Genomic DNA, 24,624 nt, shown 5'->3' with positions numbered 1-24,624 from the left:
GTCACTCTTGATATTCCTGGTTGTACAGTGAACCATGAAGACTTCTTAGTGCTCCCAGTTAGATTTGCTGAAAGCAAACTAAGGCAATAGAAGTTACGTAACCGAAAAAAAAGAGGCTAACTTAGCTAAGGGATATACAGAAAATAATACTATATCCATTGCTATTCTTCAATCAATATGTTACAAGAATGAAGGCATACCACAGCAACTGCTGATGTTCTATATATTAAGCTGCCATGCACACAAGACAACCAGATCACTAACTAACATTTATTATAAGCCCCCCCCCCCCTCCTCCCACTATGAATATTTAGGTTTTAGTTTTATTTTAGAATTAGGGAGACCAGACCTATTTTCTATATTGAGGGTGTGGGGTTTTGACTTTAGAGCACTAGAGGAATAACTTGACCAGATACTTAAATCCCAACAATATAATTATGCCCCGGGACATATGTTCATAGGATGCTTGGGCTACACCAAAATATCACAAGTAATTATTTTAGTAATGCTTCCATCATAACGTGACACCTGGGCCACCAACACACCAGGACCCATGGTTCAATGGCAATCTCTGCCCCCTTTATCGCTATACCACTACACTGCATAGATTGTAACTTATTTACAGTGTCAAATTATTGTAGCAATATTGACATGACAGTAGAACTTTTTCTTTTTTCAGCTTGAAGTCACATAGTGGCCATCAGCCTTAAAAACTCAATGTAACGGACAGTGGGTGTGGACCCACTGTGCCAACTAACCAGTATGACTTTGGGCTAAACCTAAGGTAATTGTCCCTGGTATTCCTTCCCTGGTATTCACCCTTTAATCCCTGTACAATTATATGGACTTCACTGCAGGGAACCAACCAAGTCACTACCTCCTAAAGTAGTCCTGGTGTAGTTGACATCTGACCCAGCGGGGTCAGAGACACTGTTGGGAAGCACCAAGGGATCAGGCAAAAAGGTGTAGTCTGAACCCAGTCCAAGGTCAGGACAGGCTGAGTATGTGCATATTCCAGACAGCAATTCTAAGGTCGGTGCAGGATCAGTATGTATGAGATCTAGGTAGCAGTTCCAAGATCAGGCAGGCAGCAAGGAGCAAAATCGGTAGACAGGCAAGGTAAGGTACACTGGTAGTCAGACAACAGAACATACCTTTGATGGTTAATAGAGACTAAAAAACCTCAAAGCTCAGGCAAGAAAGTGGATCCATAGCTCAGCTAAATAGGGAGACTGATCAGCAACTTATTCAGAAGCTGGACAGGTGGCAAAAGGAAAGAATTAACTCTCACAGCGCTATAAGAAAGTTCACTGAGCACTAATCCCAATACAGACAGGGAGAGAGGAGTGATGCCGACACCTGCCCGGGATAGAAGAACAGCTTTGCTCGAGTTGCACTCAAACTGATTGGTATTACTATTGTTTCTACCCATTGACTGCTAAACCTCCATTTAAATTCAAATTTTATGTATATTGTCCAAATTGGGGAAATGATTATCTGCAATGTTGGTGTCCTTAGTTGTTGTAGTCATATTTATTAAAACCCCCCTGAGATACTGAGATGATACAGATTCTCGTCCATGGTGCCAAGCAGCTTGATTCCACTCAGGTTGGCTATTTTCATCTCCAGCCAAATTACACTTTCAGACCATCACAAGAAGAACACGGCTGGCATTAGAATTAGTTTTATTATTGCTGCTATGCTAATTAGCACACTACTCTACGCCAAGTGCTCCTTCCAATGCACTTCAGATATTCATTATACCCCCCTTGTCAGATGTGCTGTTTACTTTGAATGTTCCCAGAATTGTTCCTTCATTATTGTACTCTACAAGAAGTCCCAGTGAAAAGCAGTATGTCCAGTGATAAACAAAATTCTTTATTCGCTTTAAACCTCATTTCTCAGGATAAAATGTGTGATTGCATGTAAAAGGTGTTTACTGCTGGATTCTGCGGATGGATTGGATCTGGAAAGTCTGTGCATGGGATCCCCACTCCCTCCAGTGCTTGTACTCTCCTGAGTGACGGTCACATTCCAGGATGTACTGGAAGCCACGATAACCGGGATACTGGTAGCACACCCAGCTGTTTACATACAAGAAAAAAAAAAAGAAGAATATCATCCAGTTATTTCTATCTACAGATAAGTGTGGCACAATGGCATTTAGTTGCTGGGAATACCTGGATTTGACATCACTTCATTTATTTGCACCATGGAGTAGTGCAACGGAGGCTGAACACTTAGAACTGTTAAATATTAAATATCTTATTGTCTGCAAAAAATAGCATCTCAAATACTTGATGGAATATTCTGGTTTAAAAAAAATAATTCAAAAACCATATTAGGGGAGTGTGAGTTAATAGCAGAGCAAGGGCCAATTTGGGACCCCAAACTATTAGCCACAAAAAACATCTCGCACTGACTTGGCATATCCTTCATTACACGGACAGCCCTTTTAGTTCAGTGGGCACTGGTTAATTCTTAATTTCCTCTGTGGTGATGCTGCAGGGAAAGTGACCATTTGCTTCCAGGATCATCTGCAGATTACATATGATCATTGGGGGTTACAACACAGGACAACCTGTGAATTGCTTATTTTGGGAGTACCCTTATAGTATTAATGCATTAACCAAAGTAGAACATCGCTTTAAAGCCAGCTACTGTACCAAGTTTAGAGGCTATTTGGCTAGAGTGTAGAGCAGGAGCAATTCAGAAAATATTTTGGTTTGTAAATTGCATATATCATGGTACATGAATGCTTGTAGACAAACTCTTCACTGATTTGTATTATGCACAGTTTCCAAATTATGTACGATTTCCAAACATTACTATTTGCTGAATTGCTCCTGCCCAACATGAAGTGATTCAACAAAGAGACAGGAAGCCATGGAAATGTTAAAGGGATTGTCCCATTAAGACAACGTATCCCCTACCCGTATGCTAAGTATGGTCCGACTGTGGGGCCCCCACTGATGACAAGAACAGAGGCCTGTACTTCTTTGATTGAATGAAGGGGCGATTGCCCATGTGCGCTGCTGCTCTATTATGGGGCAGTTGGAGATGACCAATCTCTTGTACTCGGCCCCATAGAGTTAAATGAAGAGGCGGACAAATGTGTGTCTGCCACTCCATTTAAACAAGGAACACTCTGCCCCGTTATCGTGGTCAGACCCCCACTAATCAGGCACTTTTCACTATCCTATAGATAAGGGCTAAGTTGTCTTACTAGGACAACCACTTCTCTGCAGCTATCTCCAGACTATAGACTGTTTATCTGGCTGTAGGCAAGCACAGAGAATTGTCAAGAAGTTTTCCAGTATTATGTAAAAATAGCTTAAAGGGTTTGACCAGCAGGATTCATTTCTTATATGGAGCAAAATTGGTTAAAACAATAAATAAATAAAAATGAAGCATTACTCACCTCACCAATCCTGCTGCTGTCGAAATTTACCAGGTCTCTGCTGGTCTCTACTTCCTGGTCCGCCTCAGACAGTCATTGGCTGAGCAGGCATCTCCACAGTCATATCATGCATGTCAATTTGGAAACAGGATATAGAGACCAGCTTAAACCTGGTAAGAGTCGGACGGCAATGGTGGAGGATACGAGGTGAGTAATGCATCTTTTTTTAACTCCCTCTGCCCCATATATAAAACTGGACAACATCTTTACTAACTGTATGAAAACCTTGGTAACAGTGACCACAATATAATTATATTCCAACTAAACTTTAAAAAACTAACTCAGGTCAGTAGGGCAAAAACACTTAATTTCAAAAAGGCAAATTTCCCAGGGTTGAGTGCTGCACTTCAGGACATAGACTGGGAGCAACTGTCACATAATGACACTAATGCTTAATGGGAGTTCTTTAAATCTACTTTGGATAAGTATATTGTTAAATACATTCCTAGAGGTAACAAGTACAAGTGAATAAAATTAAACCCCACATGGCTTACAAATAGTGTAAAAAGAGCAATAAATGACAAAAAGAGGGCTCTTAAGAAATACACATCGGAGGAGTCAGCTGTAGCCTTTAAAAAGTATAAAGAACTAAATAAATTATGTTGGGGGTAATAAAATCTGCTAAAATACAAAATGAAATACAGGTGGCCAAAGAAAGTAAGACCAGCCCCAAAACATTCTTCAAATACATAAATGCAAAAAAAAACACGGTCAGAACATGTAGGGCCACTAAATGATGGTAACGGGGGTGTTGGTCACTGGGGATCAAAAAAGGCAGAGCTCCTAAATTGTTTTTTTAGCTCTGTGTATACAAAATAAGACACAGCATCTCATAAGGGTATTGCCACTGGTGCAAATACCTCAATTAATATACTTATCTGGCTGACTGTAGATATGGTCCTTAATATGCTAAAAATTTTAAAGTGAACAAGGCCCCAGGTCCAGATGGGTTACATCCTAGAGTTCTGAAGGAGCTCAGTTCAGTTATTGCTTTGCCTCTGTTCATAATATTTACTGATTTTTTTTTATGACAGGCATTGTTCCAAGAGACTGGCACAAGGTGAATGTGGTACCCATTTTCAAAAAGGTGCTAGGTCTTCACCAGGAAATCATGAACCTGTAAGCTGAACATCCATCGTGGAAAAAATGTTTGAGGGCCTTCTACGGTACTACATTCAGGATTATGTAACTGTCAATAATATAGTAAGTGATAGCCAACATGGTTTTACTAAGAACAGAAGCTGTCAAACTAACCTGATTTGTTTTTATGAGGAGGTGAGTAGAAGCCTGGACAGAGGGGACGGCTGTGGATATTGTGTTTTTTGACTTTGCAAAGGCATTTGATACTGTCACACACGGACGACTAATGGGTAAATTGAGGTCTATTGGTTTAGAAAATATAATTTGTAATTGGATTGAAAAATGGCTTCAAGATAGTTTCCAAAGAGTTGTGGTCAATGATTCCTACTCTGAATGGTCCCAGGTTATAAGTGGTGTACCCCTAGGGTCTGTGCTGGGTCCGCTATTATTTAACTTATTAATTAATGGCACAGAGGCTGGAATTAATAGTGCTGTTTCTATTTTTGCAGATGACACCAAACTTTGTAATACAGTCCAGCCTATGGAAGATGCTAATAAGTTACAATCTGACTTGGACAAACTTACTGTTTGGGCCTCCACTGGGCAAATGAGGTTCAATCTAGATAAATGTAAAATTATGCACTTGGGGGCTAATAATCTGCATGCAGCATATGTCCAAGGGGGAGTAAAACTGGGAGAGTCACTTATTGAGAAGGATCTGGGTGTATTAGTAGGTCATAGACTAAATAACAGCATACAATGCCAGTCAGCTGCCTCTAAGGCCAACAGAATTGTGTCTTGTATCAAAAGAGGTATAGACTTGCGGGATAGGGATGTAATATTGCCACTATACAAAGTGTCCTCAACTGGAATACGCAGTTCAGTTCTGGGCATCAGTCCATAAAAAGGATGCCCTGGAGTTAGAAAAAGTACAGAGGAGAGCAACTAAACTCATAAAGGGCCTGGAAGATCTTAGCTATGAGCAAAGATTAAATGAACTGAATTTGTTTAGCCTTGAAAAAAGACATCTAAGGGGGAACATGATTAACCTGTACAAATGTATAAACGGACCATACAAAATATATCAAGGGAAGCTATTCTGTGTTTAACCCCCTCAAAAAACAAGGGGCCACTCCCTACGCCTGGAGAAAAAAAGATTCCGTCATAAGAAGCGACAAGCATTCTTTACAGTAAGATCTGTGAATCTCTGGAATAGCCTGCCACAGGAGCTGGTCACAGCAAATACAGTAGATGGCTTCAAAAAAGGTTCAGATTACTTTTTAATTCAAAATAACATTGAGGCGTATGACAATGTATAGAACTTTTGTTCTAAACACCCTTTCCTTTTGGCCCAACCCCTTTTTAAAAGGAAGGTGGACATTGATCCAGGAATCAATATAGCAGGGTTACAGGTTGGACTTGATGGACTTTTGTCTTTTTCCAACCTCAACAACTATGTAATTATGTATACACAAGTATATATTCTTACTGTATCTATTTTTTTCAATAGAAATACAGAAATATATAGAAAAGCAAAGGAAAGCAGCACTGTGTAAGTCCAATAGGAAAACTTATGGTGTGCCAGTGTTTAAATTCCTCTTCCTGGAATGTAGCTTACATCATTTTATGAAAATGGCTCCAGGTAAGGGGTTGAAATCTGGGAGTGCTACCATTTCTTTGGAAGATTAGATAGATAGATAGATAGATAATCTTACGCTCCAGATTGGACACGGAACGAGCCAACTTCATTGTTACACCAGCCCATAGCCTGAAGAGAGGGGTAATCATCACTCAGCTCTCCTTTCCTTCCAAGGAAGTTTTCTTTCTCATAGATGGTCATTTTACAATCACGGTGATTCTATAGAAAAAAATAAAAAATACCAACACAAATGTAATAATTTAGTTGAAAATTATTTAAGCAGGTAATTACTTACTTTTGGACACCTGACAAATCATATTTTTGATGATTAGATTTCTCATATGTAATTAGAGTCTGCAAGCCAGTCCAGTCTTTATTTACATACAGGCATTCATGTTCCATTATATGCTAACAATGTGTGCGGAAAAAACAGTTCCTATCCCTTTTTCTTTATTCATTTATGAGACCCCCTCTGAGCCCAGTAACAGAAAATGTTATTCACTAAATTGTTTAATCCCTTATTGACTGACAAAATGCTTTTTGCAACATCATTAGGGTGCCTTTTGCAATGCAGCTGCCTCTATCATCGTATGATCGCCAGGAGACTGGTAATGTGACTGACATTCTGGATGTGTCAAATATTATAGCATCGGTTTCTCCTGTAACTGGTATGGCAGTTCCAGTTATAAGGGAAATGTTTGGTGTGGAAAAGAAAAAATCAATACAATTCTTTTTTTGCATTGTTTGAGAAATAAAGTAAAAAATCTTAAAATTATACTGCACTGACACTATACTACTACACTGCACTCGACAGTACTATATGGACAATATCCCACATCTTAAGTCATATCCAAAATCTTACCCCAACAATGAGACCGTATGATGTTTGATGTTATACTTTACATGAAAATAAACTGTGGACAAAGGCAAATAAAAAATGTAGCTTCTATTTTCAAAATACTTGAAAAAAATATATTTTACTATAAAGGGTTAATATTTGTATACAAAATAATACAATGTTTTTCTACAAGCAAGTGCAATAATAATAATACAGTAGTAATGATATATTAGCAAATTGCTATTTCAAGAGAATTTTTACTTTAGAATTTTTGTAAAAATATTGTGGAGAATAATTACATTTTTAGTAACCTCTGAAAGGTTATCTGTTTAAATGAAAGAGAAATATTGAAGGCTTTGGGTGCCCTCATTCATTTCATGCAAGTTTTCGCACTGGCCTCTAGGCCTAATAATATTTTAGCCTTTCTGTTCTGTAACGGTAACTTTTTAATAGTCATCTCATTGTCATTAGAGGCAGGATTACAATGGAAAATAACACCTTTGTAGAGATAACCTAGGATCCACTATTCACAATAGGTGATATCACAGCTTATCTACTCCCTCCCTCTGAACAGGTCACAGAGCATGCCTAAGAAAACCTTCTCATTGAAGTCAATTAGGTCAGCTCCTTTCCATTGTGTCTATGGCTCATATCACTGCTCTCAAAAAGCAGGAGGTCTTGACATATTTTAGGCCAGTGCCAGGATTTTTTAAAATATAAATAGGGAGGTAGAAAATAAAAAATAAAAAAACACTAAAAATCTTTTTAAAAAAAAAACTTTTACAATTCACATAAAAACTTGATTTTACTTTATGATGACACTTTCCCTTTAAGACATATTAACATTATGTTCCTCGAAATGTTTGCATTTCGAGGAACATAAGCTGGGAACACTAACATACTTTAATTAAAATGCATCATAATAATTGTTATCTACTGTTTTTCCCTGAAACACATAATGAGCTGCTGGACTAGCTACGTTATAATATATCTGGATAACAGATATATACCATGACCTGGATAAATGAGAACCTTCACAGATACGTTATAATAGCCAGCTCTTCAATATACACCCTCAATGTTAAAGAATAACTGTCATAATTTTATTTATTTGCTAGTTTATCAGAGCTAGGCATGTATACCTGAGTTAGTCTGTCAATGATTGCCAAAAGATCTGTAATTACCTTATAATAACAGCTTTCATTAATGTCTCCTGTCCCTTTCCACTACTCCCTTAAAAGACCATTGCTAGGGCTCATCTGTCTCCCAGCAATGGGACGGTCCTTCACACTACATGCCTGCATTAGGCTTCAGAGTGAGGAGGCGTGTCTTTCAGTAATCCAATCTGATTGGCTGGCAGGAAGCTGCTGGCTACAGCAAGTGTGTATGTGAAGTGAGGGAAAGCAGTTTTGGCCTCAGAGGACTGGCAGAGGAGCCATCTTGAGAAGATCCTCATATTGTATGATTCAAGACAGCCGTAACTAAGAGGAAAACTCAAGGAAAACAGTGGTAAGTGAAGAAACTAAAGATTGCTTTATGCATAATGCTGCTGCAGCAGTAACATATGCTAAAATTGATTATTATTATTTTTTTTTTATGAAAACATGACAGTTATCCTTTAATGTTTAGGGTGTATTTTATTCTTTTTTTATACAAAAAACAGGAGTAGATCACTTTTGAATTGGCTTGTCAGAAACTATTGGCCAATTGTAATTTTGTCCGCATGCTCCCTCAATCAATTAAATAACAGTCTAAGGCCTATATACAAACAACTTGCAGACAAGAAAAGGCATTTTTACTGATCGGGGTGAGAAGTTTGCATTATGCACACGATTGCTATCCGTATTTTGCTGATCCGCAGTTTATGGACTGCAAAATGGATATGGTTATGTGCATGAGGCCTAAAAGTGAATGTCGAGATTTTTTATATCAGAATGATAAAAAAAAAAAAAGAAATGATGCTGAAGCAGTCAGAGATGGACTAGCGTTCCAGAGGATCCGCTGATGGGCCCAAGTTCAGGAACAATAAAGAACCCATGAATAAACAGGGCCCCTAAGGTCTAGCAGAAGACAATTTCATTTGGAGTTGAACTTTGAATAAGATCATATGTGTAGCCTGTGCAGCCCGGTAGGAAAAGGGGCCGATCACCATCTTAAACAGGCAATGCAATACATCCTAACGTCTACTTCATTGCATGTGAAGAACTGTTAACTATTGTCATAGCTGTTACTGGTAGATTAAAATCAGCAAGAGAAGTTGGTATATCATTAAACAATTGGTAAAATAATTGTTAAAAGAAAATCTGTAAATTAAATATGAATTCCTAATTCCAACAAAGTAGCTGTTACATAAAAAGGGCCCCACATACTTTTCTTGCACAGGGGCCCTTTGCAGTCTTTGAAGGTTGCCCATCAGGAGTATTTTCTCTGGTGGGCTGAAAGAACCTAACACCACTCTTGTTCCAGCATTTCCTGGTACCTCATTGGTCTCTACTACCTGGTTCCTCTTGGCATAAAAGAAGTAGCTACTAAGCCAATCACTGGAAGCAGAGGTGACCTGTCTTGGCCAGTCATTGGCTGAACACCCATTCCCAGTGTGTTGAGAGGTACCAGAAAGAAGAGACCAGTGAGAAGCATTGAAATAGGAGTGGCAAATTGGAATTGGTAAGCAAAACATCACTTTTCTTTCACAGTAGCCAATACCCACCTTTGCTGTACTACAGGCCCAAGTTACAAAACTTGGGTTATAGCAGTGGGTGTGGAACCACTGTGTCAACCAACAGCAAGCACACCTTCACAGGAACATAGCAAGCTATGGATACTATAGCTGAGGCAGCCTCTCACAGGGGAAGGTGCCTTAAAGGGGTTATCCAATATCATAAACAGCCCCCCCATGTCCCGGCCCCCTCAGAGGGAATATACTTACCCTGGTCCCTGCACTGACGCTGCTTCTCCCTGTACACGGATGAAAACATCCAGTGTCGTGGGGATACAGCCAGTGGCAGACAGGGAAGAGCCTCCCTAGCATCGCGGGTGCCGCTAGAGGGGCTCGTCCCCACCTGCCACTCCGCGACACTGCATTTTTTCATCCGTGTACAGGGAGAAGCAGCAGTGGCAGTGCAGGGACTAGGAGCAGCGCAAGGAGCGGGGAGCAGGGTAAATACAGTATCTTCCCTTTGAGGGGCCCGGCACATGGGGGGGGGGGGGCTGTTGTATGATATTGGATAACCCCTTTAAATACCCCAGTCATTGGCTGGTCAAAATTAGGGTATGCACGCTCTGGTTCTTTAAAGGGTTTCTGTCATCAGAAAAATCGTTATGTATCTGTTTGACATTAGCGATGTGCTAATGTCAGCAGAACATAACTAAAATTCTGCGCCTGCGCCGTCCCGTTTAGTATTCGCCGCAGGCGCAGTGAGTGAAGCCGGCAGCAGGAGAGCGTCGTTTACTCACTGCGCCTGCGCCGAATACTGAACGGGACGGGGCAGGCGCGGGACTTTACGGGCACAGAGGAAAACTAGGACGTCACTCAACTGGACATGGGCGTGCCAAAGGGTGAAAAGACGGAGCCTCTAGGTGCTGCAGCAACGCCCCACTAGCACCTAGAGGCTTATTAGCATATTATAAAAGTCTTTATTTTGAGAGAACGGCGGCAGCCAGATACATAACGATTTTTTCTGATGACAGAAACCCTTTAAAGGCTGAGTACACACAACCTATGAGCAGAGGACAAGAGGACTTGCTGGCAACCAGGCCTGTGTGGAGGGAGATAGCAAACCTCGTAGCTGGTCCCACCGGATGGCCCGGAGTGGCAGCCTGTATTGCAGCAAGGGGAGATGCCACCCACTATTAATGTGGCTTTGACTCATCATATACCCTGCTGCAGAACCCAAAATAAAGGGTGCACCACTTTGGTTCATTGACCAAGCACTACTAGCAGTTTATCTTTTGTCAGTCTCTGGTCAATCACATTGTTTTCCAGATAGTAGTAAGGACTACAACAAAATTCATATACAACTAGGTGAAATACATTTTCAGCTGAAATCCGAGGCTGACCCGCAGCCTTAGATCCATCCATGGATTGATTATATTCAATAAGGCTAATCTGCGTGCAGGCACCGACCACATTTTTCGTGGTTTTCATGCCAGGTACTTTCATGATGTGATTTTTATATTCACGCAGAAAATTCAGCCATATGAATGGTAGTGCGGATTCCCTCTAAAGAATAATAGGATGTGCCTTCACTACAGAATTCAGAGCGGAATATGTTCTGAAATGAGTGGATAATCTGCTGTATTAACATGCCCGAGCACTATAAGTCCAGTGATCCATAAAATCAATAAAATATGAGCTATACTTTACTTGTTAATGTTAATACTATAGCTACATAGTTGCCAACTGTCCTGAATTTGGCAAGACTGTCCCTGATCTTTAGTCCTGGCAAATTCGTGCTGTCCCTGGCCGAAAATGGGTGAGACTAGCATAAACCCGGCCAATAGGTGGGTGTTCCCAGGTGGGGTCTAGGCGTTCTCTGTGGTGGGGCTTATATGCCCTGATTTTACCAACTGAAACGTTGGTAACTATAGCAATAAATCCTAGATCAACATTTTTGCTCATGTCCTTTAAATGTAATGTTATTCATAGCCCATTATAATTGGGCATCTTAAACAGCAATCATGTAAGTGAAAAAAGTTATCACACGTTCCCTGTGGACTGCTATATAACGTATACTTACAGCACAGGCAATTGGTCGGAAGGAGGTCATCCTCTCAACGTGGTAAGCGTTGCTGCCACTCCAGGCCTCCCAGCGAGGGTACTCTCCTCTCTCCAGGACAAACTGCTGACCTTGGAATCCTAAGTGCTCGTATCCAACCCAGCTGTGGGAATATAACAAACACTTTCCTTTTACTGCAAGTTTAAGGAAATTGAATGCCAATAGCAAGGACATGACATCCAACAAACACCTCATAATACTAAAATAACGTATATTCATTTATACCATTTTATCAGGAATGTTAATGTGGAATTTGAAATGCAATAGTCGATGGATGTTCTTTTATTAAATTTTTTTAGCAGAAATTTATCAAATGTCAAAAACAATAAATTATGGAAAACTACAGTGAAAATGGTTTTCCTATCAGGAAACCTCTCTCGGCCCTATTATAGAGGTGTATTTCCTGCTCGTCAGCCATTATTTGGACAGCTTATTCCTTAGCTGAAGTGCCTCCCTTATTAAAGCCTCATGCACACAACCATATGTGTTTTGGGGTCCGTCAACCGCAGATCTGCAAAATACTGATACCAGCCCTGTATATGCCACATTTTTGTCGGTCCTAATAGTAGAAATGGCTATTCTTCTCTGCAAATATGACGAGAATAAGACTTGTTCTATAATTTGTGCGATGGACACGCAGCATTTTATGCAGTACCATAGAAATGAATAGGGTCAGCGTTCGAACCGCAAGAAATGAGGATTGGACGCAGGCCAAAACGATGGTTGTTTGCATGATGCCTAAAGGGGCTGTCTGTGATGAAGAAAACTCTTTAAGATATCTTAAAGGCATTGTCTGAGTTAAAACATTTTTTAAAAGATAATAAAATAATAAAAAGGCATGCTTAGCACTCCAAACCCCCTCTGATTCAACGCTGTTGCTCCAATGCCCCCCCTCTCCCCTACGGCATACATGGTGTCATGTTTTTGGCTGCAAACACTGCATGGGTATTAAGGGGTTGTCACTCAAAAGGTATTTAGGGAAGGTATTAAAACAATAAAATACTATACTTACTATTACAAACCCCATGTGCTGCTCAGTTCTTCCTGGCTGCACTTTGTTTTCATGACTGCATAGTGCCGTGCCCATATAACACATGTGACTGCTGCAGCCAATCACTGGCTTCAGCGGTATATAGCAGTGATTCACCTGCGGGATATGGGCATGGCACTATGCAGTCATGAAAACAAAGTGCAGCCAGGAGGATCTGAGCAGCAGTACTATAGTAAGTATAGTATTTTATTGTTTTAATACCTTCCCTGAATACCTTTAACAACCCCTTTACCCAGACAACCCCTTTAATACCCATGCAGTGTGTGGTAAACTGTAGGATGCTGAGATCCTGATTATTCACTAGCAATGTGATAAGCAGGGACTCGATCACAAAACCACCCAGCTGACCATCAGAAAAAATAGAAGTTAAACTGCAGTTCTGGGGCCAATATAGTAGGCATACTTAGCGCCAAGCGGTTTCATCCTTTATGGACACCATACAAATGCTCATCGTGCATTTTGGCAGAAAGTCACTCGTGTTAAACATGAGTGGAATTAGTTCCAATCTAGGATGCCTGGAATCACAGTTTGAATAGTTATTAGGAATGTGCTTAGTGTGACAGTGATAAATGTAGAACGGGTAAAGTACTGTTCTTTACAATTCTTTAGACTTCACTTCACTTGGGATTAGTTTTTTTACATGAAGTATTGCAGAGTAGAGGTGGTAAGGATCATTCATCCCCATGTAAGAGAACAAGCTGGTAATGATCATAAATTAATGTTCATGTCTCCCCCGATTATTGCCCAGTGATACCGGCCCGTGATACGGACCTTTACTAATCCTGTCTCATTATTAGACAGCGGGAAGAAACTAGACAGTCTAAAATGCAACAGATTTATCCAAGTGGTGGATGGATTATAAATTTAGTGCATCTCTAGACTGTCTAGCCTTAATGTATACCACCTATTAGTTTGCTTATGTTGCACCAGAATTTAACATTAACATAGAAAATATTTTGAAAACAATTTAAGGTGTTATACCATGATTAATCTAAAAAAAAAAAATCTGACATCATATAGTACAAGAGCGATTTCTAACAAACCTAGAACCAGCCCTGTACCTCACATGGATCCAGAGATCTCCCCATTTATTGCTCTAAATGCTCTATTAAAATTAGATTGGCAGGTCAGGGAGCATTTCCTTTCTGCTACAGCTTTTTCCCTATCACTGCACAGGGGGCATGTGCTTTCGGCTGCAGCTCTCTCCCTGTAACTGTCACAGCTTTTAACCGTAGATCTAGCTGGTGGCAGGTGAAAGATGGAACTGAGCAGGTGCAACCTCCTCAGTGAGGTGGGGCAGAGAAATGAGGAAAAGAAAAAAACAGCAGGTGGCGCTGTACAGATACATTTTTTTAAATAACTCGGTGGCTATTCTAAATTTTTAATTACATTGAATTACAAAAATATTCAGATCTAGGTTCTGGTTTGAAAAATGTAGAATATTTTTTGTGGGACAACCCCTTTAATAAATATGGTACTTGTTGTTGTTTTTTTTTTTTTTTTAGGGGGGGGGGGGGGGAATAAACTTGTAAATCTCCCTCCTGAAATACTTCTCTGCAGGGAATATTAGTGAATACAAATGCAATGCAGAAAATATATGCATCTAAAGCATGCTTTCAATTATACAATGGAAACATTCTTCCAGCCTAATGATCTGTATAGACTGCCTTCCCTACCTTTATCACAGATGTATTTGTATATGGATAAATGCTATGTCTAGGTTTGATTTCAATATGTAGAGAACTATTTGATTAGCTATTTAGCAAAGTATTTTTAGACCGGACTTTATTAATTAATTCTTCTTTGTAATGCAGTCATTATCACATAGCTTTACTGTTCTAGAGATATTGCAAGAATCAAACATGCCTGACAAATGTGACATCATCCCAAACTGATTGTTACTGGATTTTGGTCTTACACTTTAGTGTATGTTCACAGCGAGATCTGCGGGTGGAAAATCTGCAGCGTAGTACAGTAGCAATGAAGTGCATAAGATATCAACAGATCTCATCCACGCGATGTGGGAAAAATCTGTGCGGAAAAACTGGCATGCAGCGCAGATTTTTAGTCTTGCAACATGCCAATTCTTTCTGTGGATTTTCACCCCTGATTTCACCCTTTGGAATGTATAGAGTGAAATCTGTAACATGATCTGTAACAAACCCGCAGCAAAATCTGTGTCATTTGCTTCCCATCAGAAATGGACCTACCTTTATGGCTGCCCGATGGCAGGTACATGACGCCTCTACTTTACCACCGCAAGCCTCAGTTTAATGCTGATGAATACAAATCCACCAGAAAAAAATGAATTTTGGCTTGTTCCATCAAACTCAGTAAGTATAAAGGTATTTGCCCTACAGAATCTATACCACAGTGCTTACCTTAAAGGCTATGTACACTTTTGGGGGCAATTTTTTTTATTGCATTGTACATTTTTTTTTTTGCAATTGGTCTTTATTAAAAATATGAAATCATTTTTGGGGAACAGAGCTGAGATGCCCTAGTAGCAGTCTGTAGATTGCCTGTCTTTTCCGTCATCTGGGGAGCAGACAGTCTCCTTATTTCTACTCTCTGACATTATAAACACTCAATCAAAGCTCAACCCTTATCTTACTGATAAGAATGTGGCTTAAATAAGTGTTTATGACCTCTTAGTAGTTTAGAGATAAGGGTAATTAGATGACCAGCACAGAGTGAAAGTGAAAGTACCAGTCACACACTCATAAATACAGCTAAGGCCTTGATCACATGTCAGTTTTTCTGATCAGTTATTTCCATCAGTTTTTGTGAGCCAAAACCAGGTGTGGGATAAAAACACAGAACAGTTGCAGATCCTGATTTTGGCTCACAAAAACTGATGGAAATAGCTGATCAAATAACTGACGTGTGAACAAGGCCTAACCCTTTGTGACAGAATGGCTCAATATTTTTAATAAAGGCCAATAGAAAATATGATTTTTAGTCAAAAAATCATAAAATGCAATCATGAACAAAAATTGCCTCCAAAGGTGTACATAGCCTTTAAAGAGCATTTCTACCTTCAGTTATCTTCATGTCATAGAGATATGTCAGGGGATAGCATTAGAGGGGCCCTAAGGGCTGATGGATTACCAACACCCAGACATGAACAGGCTGCAGTACTTGATAATGCCTCCTAACAACCTCCAAATCTGGTCAGAGCTTCCCATAAATTTGAGTCTCCTACACAGATATTATTCAGAGGTTCCACTAATTTCCAAAGCATGAAGGCTGCTATTGAATTATGTGATGCTCAGAATATAACATGATTGATTCTGGAACCCCAACCCCCAAATGTATTAGCTATACCAGTAGAAGTAGACTCATGTACTATTTTACTGTCGAGACAGGAACTCGGTGGTTCTTCAATCAAAAAATGTTAACATGTTAGGCTTCAGTATCTACAGAAACAGGGTGAGGTCATGACTACGTCCCCCATCATTGCTGATACTTACGCCCCACTCTCTATTTTAAATGAGCGGACAGTTTCAAATCCATATTCCATGATATTGTAACACTCAGATGTAAACTCATGTCTGCGACCCTGGAAAGATTCTTCATCCCAGACAATAATCTAAAAGTAAAGGAAAGTGAAACAGGCGATAAAGCAAGGACATAGATACAAGTGTTAATACGGCCAGAAAAATGAGACTGAGAAAGGTACAAAGATTTCCCAATAGATTCACTGAATGGCAGTAGAGAAAACATATCTGTCCAGGAGATGACACAATTCACCACTGGACAGTATCCATGTTCAATTATGCTTCATGTCTTCCTCGATCTGGAGGGTAATTTGGGCTATCAACTCACTTCTAGGGAATGGAGGACATTTCTCGAGCAGAACATTATGCTTTTAGAGATATAAATCTGATGCCAACCTCTGGAAATAGATGTCGGCTTAAAATGATGGTTTACGACTGGCTAGTTATCACATTCTTGGTGAGTATGAATTATGGATTATGTTTTTTGACCCACGTATAATATTTATGAAAGTTTGTGGTCAAAAACTACACTGGGGACAATTGTGCTCTCAATAATGACGAAGCTTACGCAAAACGCACGTAGAGGGACCTAGATACCTTTTCGGCGTGCATCTTACAGTGCATACTAAGCAAGTGGTTTTAGTGCTATGGTGCAATGAACTAAGTTATTTTATTTAGATATTAATCACTGGATTTGAACTTGCCTATCTGTCTGAGAATTATATTATAATACTATGTATCTTTGATGAATGAGGGTATGATAGCATAGTTATTAGTAGGTTACTGCCTTGTTCAGCTTATATCCATGCATTGCAAATGGCAGTTAGTTACAACATAGGCCTTTTATGAATTAGCCTAGAACTTGCACTCTGTTAGACATCCGGTTGTAGGATATTATATTTATCCCCACTATATAAATGTGTATTTGGGTATTTTAAAAGTATTCATTTAATTATTTTTAATGGGAACTATAAAGGCTATGAATTTTTGTTTGATGTTTTGTGCTCTCAATAATGATAGAAATATATGTTAAAAAACATACTGTACTTGATATGCACCATAGGTGTCTATGTACATACTTTTTAGAATGTATCTTGCGCTGATGACCCTCAACTAAAGCTTGTGTAATTCCAGAAGTACATTCTCACCAAGTTTCCCAGTATGCGTGTGCGGAGTGCAAAGTGCAACCCCCCAGATTTCCGACATGTTTTTGTATTGGGTGGAAAAAATATTTAATAAAAAAACAGTTTTGCTCCACCTCGACAACTTTAACCGACTTCTATGTCGGAAAAAAATAGAACAGGTTCTTCAGAAATTTGGCAGCTATTCTGAACACCATATTTCTCAATGTATTCATAGCAGACAACTGACATAAATACATTGACAGATCTGATTCTGTTCACACAGTATATTATAAAACTGGCTGCCAGCAGCCAACACTAGGGGGAGCCAGTGCACGTTTTTATACAGCTGCCATTGCATGCAATGGAAGCTGTAAATAATCTCTTTGTAATGAGCTCCCCCTAGTGATGACTGCAAGAAACTGTAGTATCTCTGTGTCGGAACAGAAGAAGCAGGTTAGTACAGGGCTCCACCTCTTCCCAGGCCGCATAGCAGTCACGTGGTCGGTCTTCATGGTGTATATGCCACTGTCCACATTTACAATGCTGTCTGCTAATTAAGTCAGTCCGCACTCTGTTAGCAGACACATCTATAACAGCTGAAGTCCTATAATGTGACTCCTTTAATGGAACTGCTGTACTGCATTCTGCGATAGTTAGACTACTTTCACACTAGTGTTTTTTGCGGATCCGTCATGGATCTGCAAAAACGGTTCAGTTACAATAATACAACCGCATGCATCTATCATGAACGGATCCGGTTGTATTATGTCTTATATAACCAAGACAGATCCGTCATGAACTCCATTGAAAGTCAATGGGGGACGGATCCGTTTTCTATTGTGTCAGACCATTGACCGTTTGGCTCAGTTACTTCAAGTGGACAGCAAAGAGCTGCAGGCAGCGTTTCGCCTCCAGAGCGGAATGGTGACTGAACAGAGACAAACTGATGCATTCTGAGCGGATCCTTTTCCATTCAGAATGCATTAGGGCAAAACTGATCCATTTGGACCGCTTGTGAGAGCCCATGATGGATCTCACAAATGGAAAGCCAAAACGCAAGTGTCAAAGTAGCCTTAGTTTTCTCTTTACATCATACTACGCCATTTATACACTGCAACTCCAGAGCAAGCTCTATCCAAAGAGTTAGGGCTCTTTCAAACAGGCAAGATTTCCACACAGGTGCAATGCTTGAGGTGAACGCATTACATTCGCACAGAATCCGGACACATTCATTTCTATGGGGCTGTGCATACTAGTGGTGATTTTCACGCATCACTTGTGCATTGCGTGAAAATCGCAGCAAGCTCTATTTTGTGCATTTTTCACGCAGCGCAGGCCCCATGGAAGTGAATGGGGCTGCGTGATAATCACAAGCATCCGCAAGCAAGTGCAGATGCAGTGCGATTTCACGCATGGTTGCTAGGAGATGATCAGGATGGGGACCCGATCTGTATTATTTTCCCTTAATAACATGGTTATAAGGGAAAATAATAGCATTCTTAATACAGAATGCTTAGTAAAATAGGGCTGGAGGGGTTAAAAAAATTTAGAAAAATCATTTAACTCAACTTAATCCACTTGTTTGCGCAGCCCAGCTTCTCCTTTGCTGTGCAGGAGGAAAAGGACCTGTGGTGACGTCACTGCGCTCATCACATGGTCCGTCACATGATCCATGTGATGGACCATGTGATGAGAGCAGCGATGTCATCAAAGGTCCTTTACCCAGGTCCTGAAGAAAGAAGAGAAGCCGGGCTGCACAAACAAGTGGATTAAGGTGAGTTAAATTATTTTGTTTTGTTTTTTTAACCCCTCCAGCTCTAATTTACTAAGCACTCTGTATTAAGAATGCTATTATTTTCCCTTATAACCATGTTATAAGGGAAAATAATACAATCTACACAACACCTAACCCAAACCTGAACATCAGTGAAGAAGTTCGGGTCTGGGTACCACATTCAGTTTTTTATAACGCGCGTGCAAACCGCATTGCACCCGCGCAATAAAAACAGAACAACGGAACGCAATCGCAGTCAAAACTGACTGAAATAGTGTACCTACTCGCGCGGGTTTACCGCAATGCACCCGGGACTCCTCCTGAGCCAAAACGTGACGCCCGTGTGAACCCAGCCTAAAGGAGACCATACACTTGGCAGCTGTTAGCCAAGCGTCCATACACATGCATGCTTGTCCAAGTGTGAATGTGTTCTCAATGGGGAGCAGGTAATAGCTGCTGCCAGACATTTCTGGTTTCAGCTTATCTCCCATGAGAACAAAGGATCACTCATGTTGAAATGCAGCATGCTGAATGCTTCTTTCCCCCAACATTTGCCACTGGAAAAGAGTTGGGACGCCTCCATACACATGCTGAAACTTCATCTGATATACAGTATATGAGTGTTCAATTCAGAAGCCTGCGGGATTGTGCCTGTAGCTGGGGATGAAAGTGGCCCATAAATGTAGGCTGGAGGGATCAGTAAAAATAAGTAATTACACACTATACTATATCTATACATGAAGTGTAAAGTGGTATTTAAAAGAGCACTTGGCCAGTACTGACACTAACTCCTCTCCCAACTCAGATCTTACAATGTGCATAATCTATTGTATATACTATGCGCTAAGTATTTTATGTACTATACCTATATACTGCCTGTGTCATGATAGTTTATTGCATTGTGCACTGTGGATATCACAGGGCCTGGGGGAGGGGGTCCGCTGTCACTGTACATCTATCCAATTGTTATAAATTAATATGGGGGATTTAGTAGCCAAATTATGATATACTAAGGTGCTAAGACTTGTAAAAGCAAAAGGACGATGCACAGTGTACACATCCCCTCCCCACCCAATAGTGGATATACTGCAACATACATGCATGCTGTCTGTAAATTCTATTTCCAGGGTACTCCTTTAAATTCAACCTTTGCTAATACAACGTGGTTAGGGCAGATTGCTTTGGGCACATTCAATGCAGGGAAAAAAACAACTTTACCTTCCAATGTCCAGCAAATTTAGTACAGTGCTGAGTCATATTGGCTGTGTCCTGTAGAAGGAAATAGACAACATTCAGAGAGTTTGATCATTTGTAAAATCCAATTTCATCTAATAAATGGTCCATAGCGTGGAATGGTGACAGATGGCGCTATACTATGATATCACCCACTGATTGTATCCCTTTAATAACGATGTTCTCTCTGGGTTCTAAATCAATTAAATGAATTAATGAGCGAGATGCTTTTGTTTGCCTTGTGTCTTCTGAGAGTGCTCAGTTAATGTTGCTTGTATTGGAAAGTGTTCAGAGGGTATCCCGGATGACTGCACTTAAAAGCGTACTTGCTATGCCAGCCACTGCATTAAATAATCAATCTGGCATCACTGTTCCTGCACGTGGAACTGGGCAAATAAAACTGGGGACAGTTATTCTCTACATAAGAATTTTGCATACATGGGTGTGTGGGGATAGATAGATGGATATTATATATTAGATAGATAGATAGATAGATAGATATTATATATTAGATAGATAGATAGATATTATATATTAGATAGATAGATAGATATTATATATTAGATAGATAGTAACCACTGCTTGAGAGAGGACTGAAACGTCGCATGATACCGGGTGAATAAACGCACATTCACGGTAGTGCCGCAGAGTTTCTTTATTTTTTGTATTTTGGGGCTTGAGGGATCGCCCTTTAGCTGCTGGCACTCCAGCATTTGCTTGTTTTACAGCAGTGCTCCCTGATTAATTTATTCTTAGATAGATAGATAGATAGATAGATTGCACAGGTAGAAGGGTGTGGGCAGCACAGCTGTCTGGACGGTACGGTCGGAGTGCCAGCGGCTGGGGAGGCGATATTAGATAGATAGATAGATAGATAGATAGATATATATAAAAAACAACACCGGGCAGCACAGCAGTTTCAGTGAATAGATGTGGAGTGCCAGCGGCTCTGGGGGCGATCCACCTCCAAATAATCAACAAACGTAAAAAATTCCACGGCACATCCAGGGCGTAAAATCAAAGTAGTTTCTTTTTATTCACCAGACAGCGTCGTGTCGGTCCACTTGCTGGGACCTTTCTCAAGCATTAACCAGGTCCCAGCAAGTGGACCGACACGACGCTGTCTGGTGAATAAAAAGAAACTACTTTGATTTTACGTCCTGGATGTGTCGTGGCATTTTTTACGTTTGTAGATAGATAGATAGATAATAGACAGATATTATATATTAGATAGATAATTAGATAAATAGATAATTGACATAGATTAGATAGATTTTGATCCGTTTGTATTATCTGTAACATAGCCAAAACGGATCCGTCTTGAACACCATTGAAAGTCAATAGAGGACGGATCCGTTTTCTTTTGAGCCAGATTGTATCATAGAAAACGGATCCGTCCCCATTGACTTACATTGTGTGTCAGGACTGATCAGTTTTCTATTGTACAATATTGTGTAAGTGAAAATGGATCCGTTCCCATTGACTTACAGTGTGTGTCAGGATGTTTGGCTCCGTTTTACTCTGACGCAAGCAGCGTTTTGGTGTCGACCGAACGGAGGCAAACTGATGCATTCTGAGCGGATCCTTTTCCATTCAGAATGCATTAGGGCAAAACTGATCCGTCTTAGACCGCTTGTGAGAGCCCTGAACGGATCTTACAAACGGAAAGCCAAAACGCCAGTGTGAAAGTAGCCTTAGTGAGATAGATGAGATAGATAGATAGATAGATATTAGGCTCTGGTGCTCCTGTCTCCAATGGACTTGCCTGCAGGGACGTAGTCTTGTGTGTTGCTGTAGCCAGTCACTAGCTTCAGCAGTGCCGTGTCCCCAAGCAGCATGTGACCCAGCAGTAATGTGCTGCTAAGGGACACACCACCTCTAGGGCCAGTTATTTGGCTCAGTGGTGCACGTGACTCCGTCAGTGCAGGAAGTTTAGCTATGGGGACCGGAAGTCCGGTGAAGAATGGGTGCACTGGAAGCTGATGGAGCGGAGGCTGAGCAAGAAAGCATAGCTCTCTTTAAAGGTCCTGCTGGGTAGGGGGACATAAAAAACGTAGAGGAGCAAGGGGTCTCCACTTGAGTTCCCCCTCTATTAGCAAGATGGTTTAGCAATGAACAGACTGGCAGAAATAATCTCCAACTGAAGATGAGTGTGGAACAGGTTCTTGCTATTTGCAATTATTAGGAACAAATGTCTGTATGAACTCTCATTGCTGATAATTGCTGGCGTTTGTCGGGTGATCTGTGATGTGGCACACAAAATCATCATTTTTCACTAGCCTTGCCCTGTGTAAACGCTTCATATCAGACCAATTTCCTGTGTATTGGCCCATGCAAACAGGTCCATAGAACGCATGTCCTCTGTGTGCATTGAAGGGAGCCCAGGCTGTGAAGAGATTAAAAGTAGGGCCTTTTTTGTACAGGGACTTCTAAGATTATGGCAATGCTTCCCGCAGCTCATGTAACTAAACAAATAAGAGACCTGTGCATATTGCGGGGATTTATTTTATGGCAAGGATCACAGCGCACAGAATACACAAGAGCTGATTGCATTAGGAAATGAAACGGCAATGTACCATAGATAAGCCATTACTCTTTCTTATTAAATCCTTATTTATTTTATCTTGTGTTCTGTCACGAATAGAAATATAGTAGTAATGGTAAAATAAAATGGCCCATTTATTTATTTAATATGTATTTATTTATTTTATGTAAATATGTATAATATATTTCTAAAATATGAATTAACATGTTTCTTCCACAGTGGATTTTTTAAGCCTCTACTATTAGTTTTTCCTTTACATCTGCTTTCATCTGTTTCAAGTGTTACTACTCTTTCGGGAAACGAATGCCTTCCCTTATTACTTGTGAATCATGTCCAAGAGGAGAAGAGGACAGAAACCCATTGCCATAGGCGCCTAGTAAACAATCACATAACCAGAATATGCATATCATACAAAATGTACAACATCGGCGACCTTGTACGTTAGATTGGTGTTTTCTCGCTATAATCACTATTAGGGTACGGCCTCATGGTCAGGTTTCCTGATGCAGCTTTAGAAGCCAAAATCAGAAGTGGATCATGAGAGGAGAGAAAGAATAAAGGGCAGATACGACTTCTCATTAACTCCTGGTTTTGGCTAACATAAACGTTGTGCCGTGTGCCCGTACCCTTACCCAATCATTTATCACAGTCTATCCCTCATTAGATTTCAGATGACCCAGCTCTTTGAAATGTTACACAAATCCTTGACATATAAGTGCCGCATGTATCCTGACTCAAGCTATAAAATCATGGAGAAACTCATATTTTAAGCAGTTGACAGATCAGTTGCTGTAAGTGCATTCTGTCATCTGTACTCGGGCACATTTTGCTATCCCTCATGTCAAAATGTTTGTCTGGGCTCTGTAATTTGACTGGCTTGAGAACGTGATTGATATACCAATGCATCTGCCCTAAAGAACTGATTTAGAATGGATACAAATGCAAATATCGCCTGGTGCCAGTTTTATCTATTTTATGATATGTAACCAAACTGGTTTTCTCATTATTACTGCTATTGATATTTATTTTATTTATTGCATGCACTTATATAGCACTACTATATTCCGCATCGCTTTACAGACATTAGCTTCAGGCTGTCCCTATTGGGGCTCACAATCTAAGTTCCCTACCAGTATGTCTTTGGAGTGTGGGAGGAAACCAAAGTACCCAGAGGAAACCCACGCAAACACGGGGAGAACATACAAACTCCATGCAGGTGTTGCCCTTGGTCGGATTCGAACCTAGGACCCCAGCGCTGCAAGGCACCAGTGCTACCCATTGTGCTGCCCAATAAATATTCCAGGCTTGCCAATCAAAAGGGTAAATGTATGGATCATAGAGGGGCAAACAAGGATGAATCTGTTTTACCAAATTCTCTATCCATAATAATTATGATGTATTGTCCCGCACATAAGGAACGTCAGAATAGAGGGATGTCCGGGCATATACCTCTTTTTCTTGGATATGCTGTGTGGTTAAGAGAAGGATATTCGTGCGTTCTGAGAATTACATGCGAATGTAATATACACTAAAGTATTGCTCGGACAGGTTGAAAAGGGGATGGTAGATAAGACGGATTAGTGGGTAACTGCGGCGCTGGGTACG

General features: G+C 40.4%; 1 protein-coding gene across 1 annotated transcript; it reads right to left on the bottom strand.

Moving 5' to 3' along the window:
• Positions 1 to 1,897: 1,897 nt before the first annotated feature.
• CRYBA4 (crystallin beta A4) lies at positions 1,898 to 20,503 on the bottom strand. Its single transcript, XM_044288930.1, has 5 exons — positions 20,460 to 20,503; positions 16,317 to 16,435; positions 11,754 to 11,895; positions 6,256 to 6,398; positions 1,898 to 2,084 (listed from the first exon to the last, which is right to left on the bottom strand). The coding sequence occupies exons 1-5, from the start codon at positions 20,496 to 20,498 to the stop codon at positions 1,937 to 1,939; spliced, it is 591 nt and encodes a 196-aa protein (XP_044144865.1). The 5' UTR covers positions 20,499 to 20,503; the 3' UTR covers positions 1,898 to 1,936.
• Between the last annotated feature and the right edge of the window lie 4,121 nt (positions 20,504 to 24,624).

The sequence above is a fragment of the Bufo gargarizans genome, chromosome 1 (genome assembly GCF_014858855.1).
Source record: "Bufo gargarizans isolate SCDJY-AF-19 chromosome 1, ASM1485885v1, whole genome shotgun sequence".
Lineage (NCBI taxonomy): Eukaryota > Metazoa > Chordata > Amphibia > Anura > Bufonidae > Bufo > Bufo gargarizans.
This window is presented reverse-complemented; position numbering and strand designations above follow the sequence as displayed.

Coding starts and splice junctions, on each gene's coding strand:
- CRYBA4 (XM_044288930.1), bottom strand. CDS start 20,498: ATGACTCAGCACTGTACTAAATTTGCTGGACATTGGAAG. Junction 6,399..11,753: donor TCCGACCAATTGCCTGTGCT/GTAAGTATACGT, acceptor TTTTTTCTATAG/AATCACCGTGATTGTAAAAT. Junction 2,085..6,255: donor TTCCGTGTCCAATCTGGAGC/GTAAGATTATCT, acceptor GTATGTAAACAG/CTGGGTGTGCTACCAGTATC.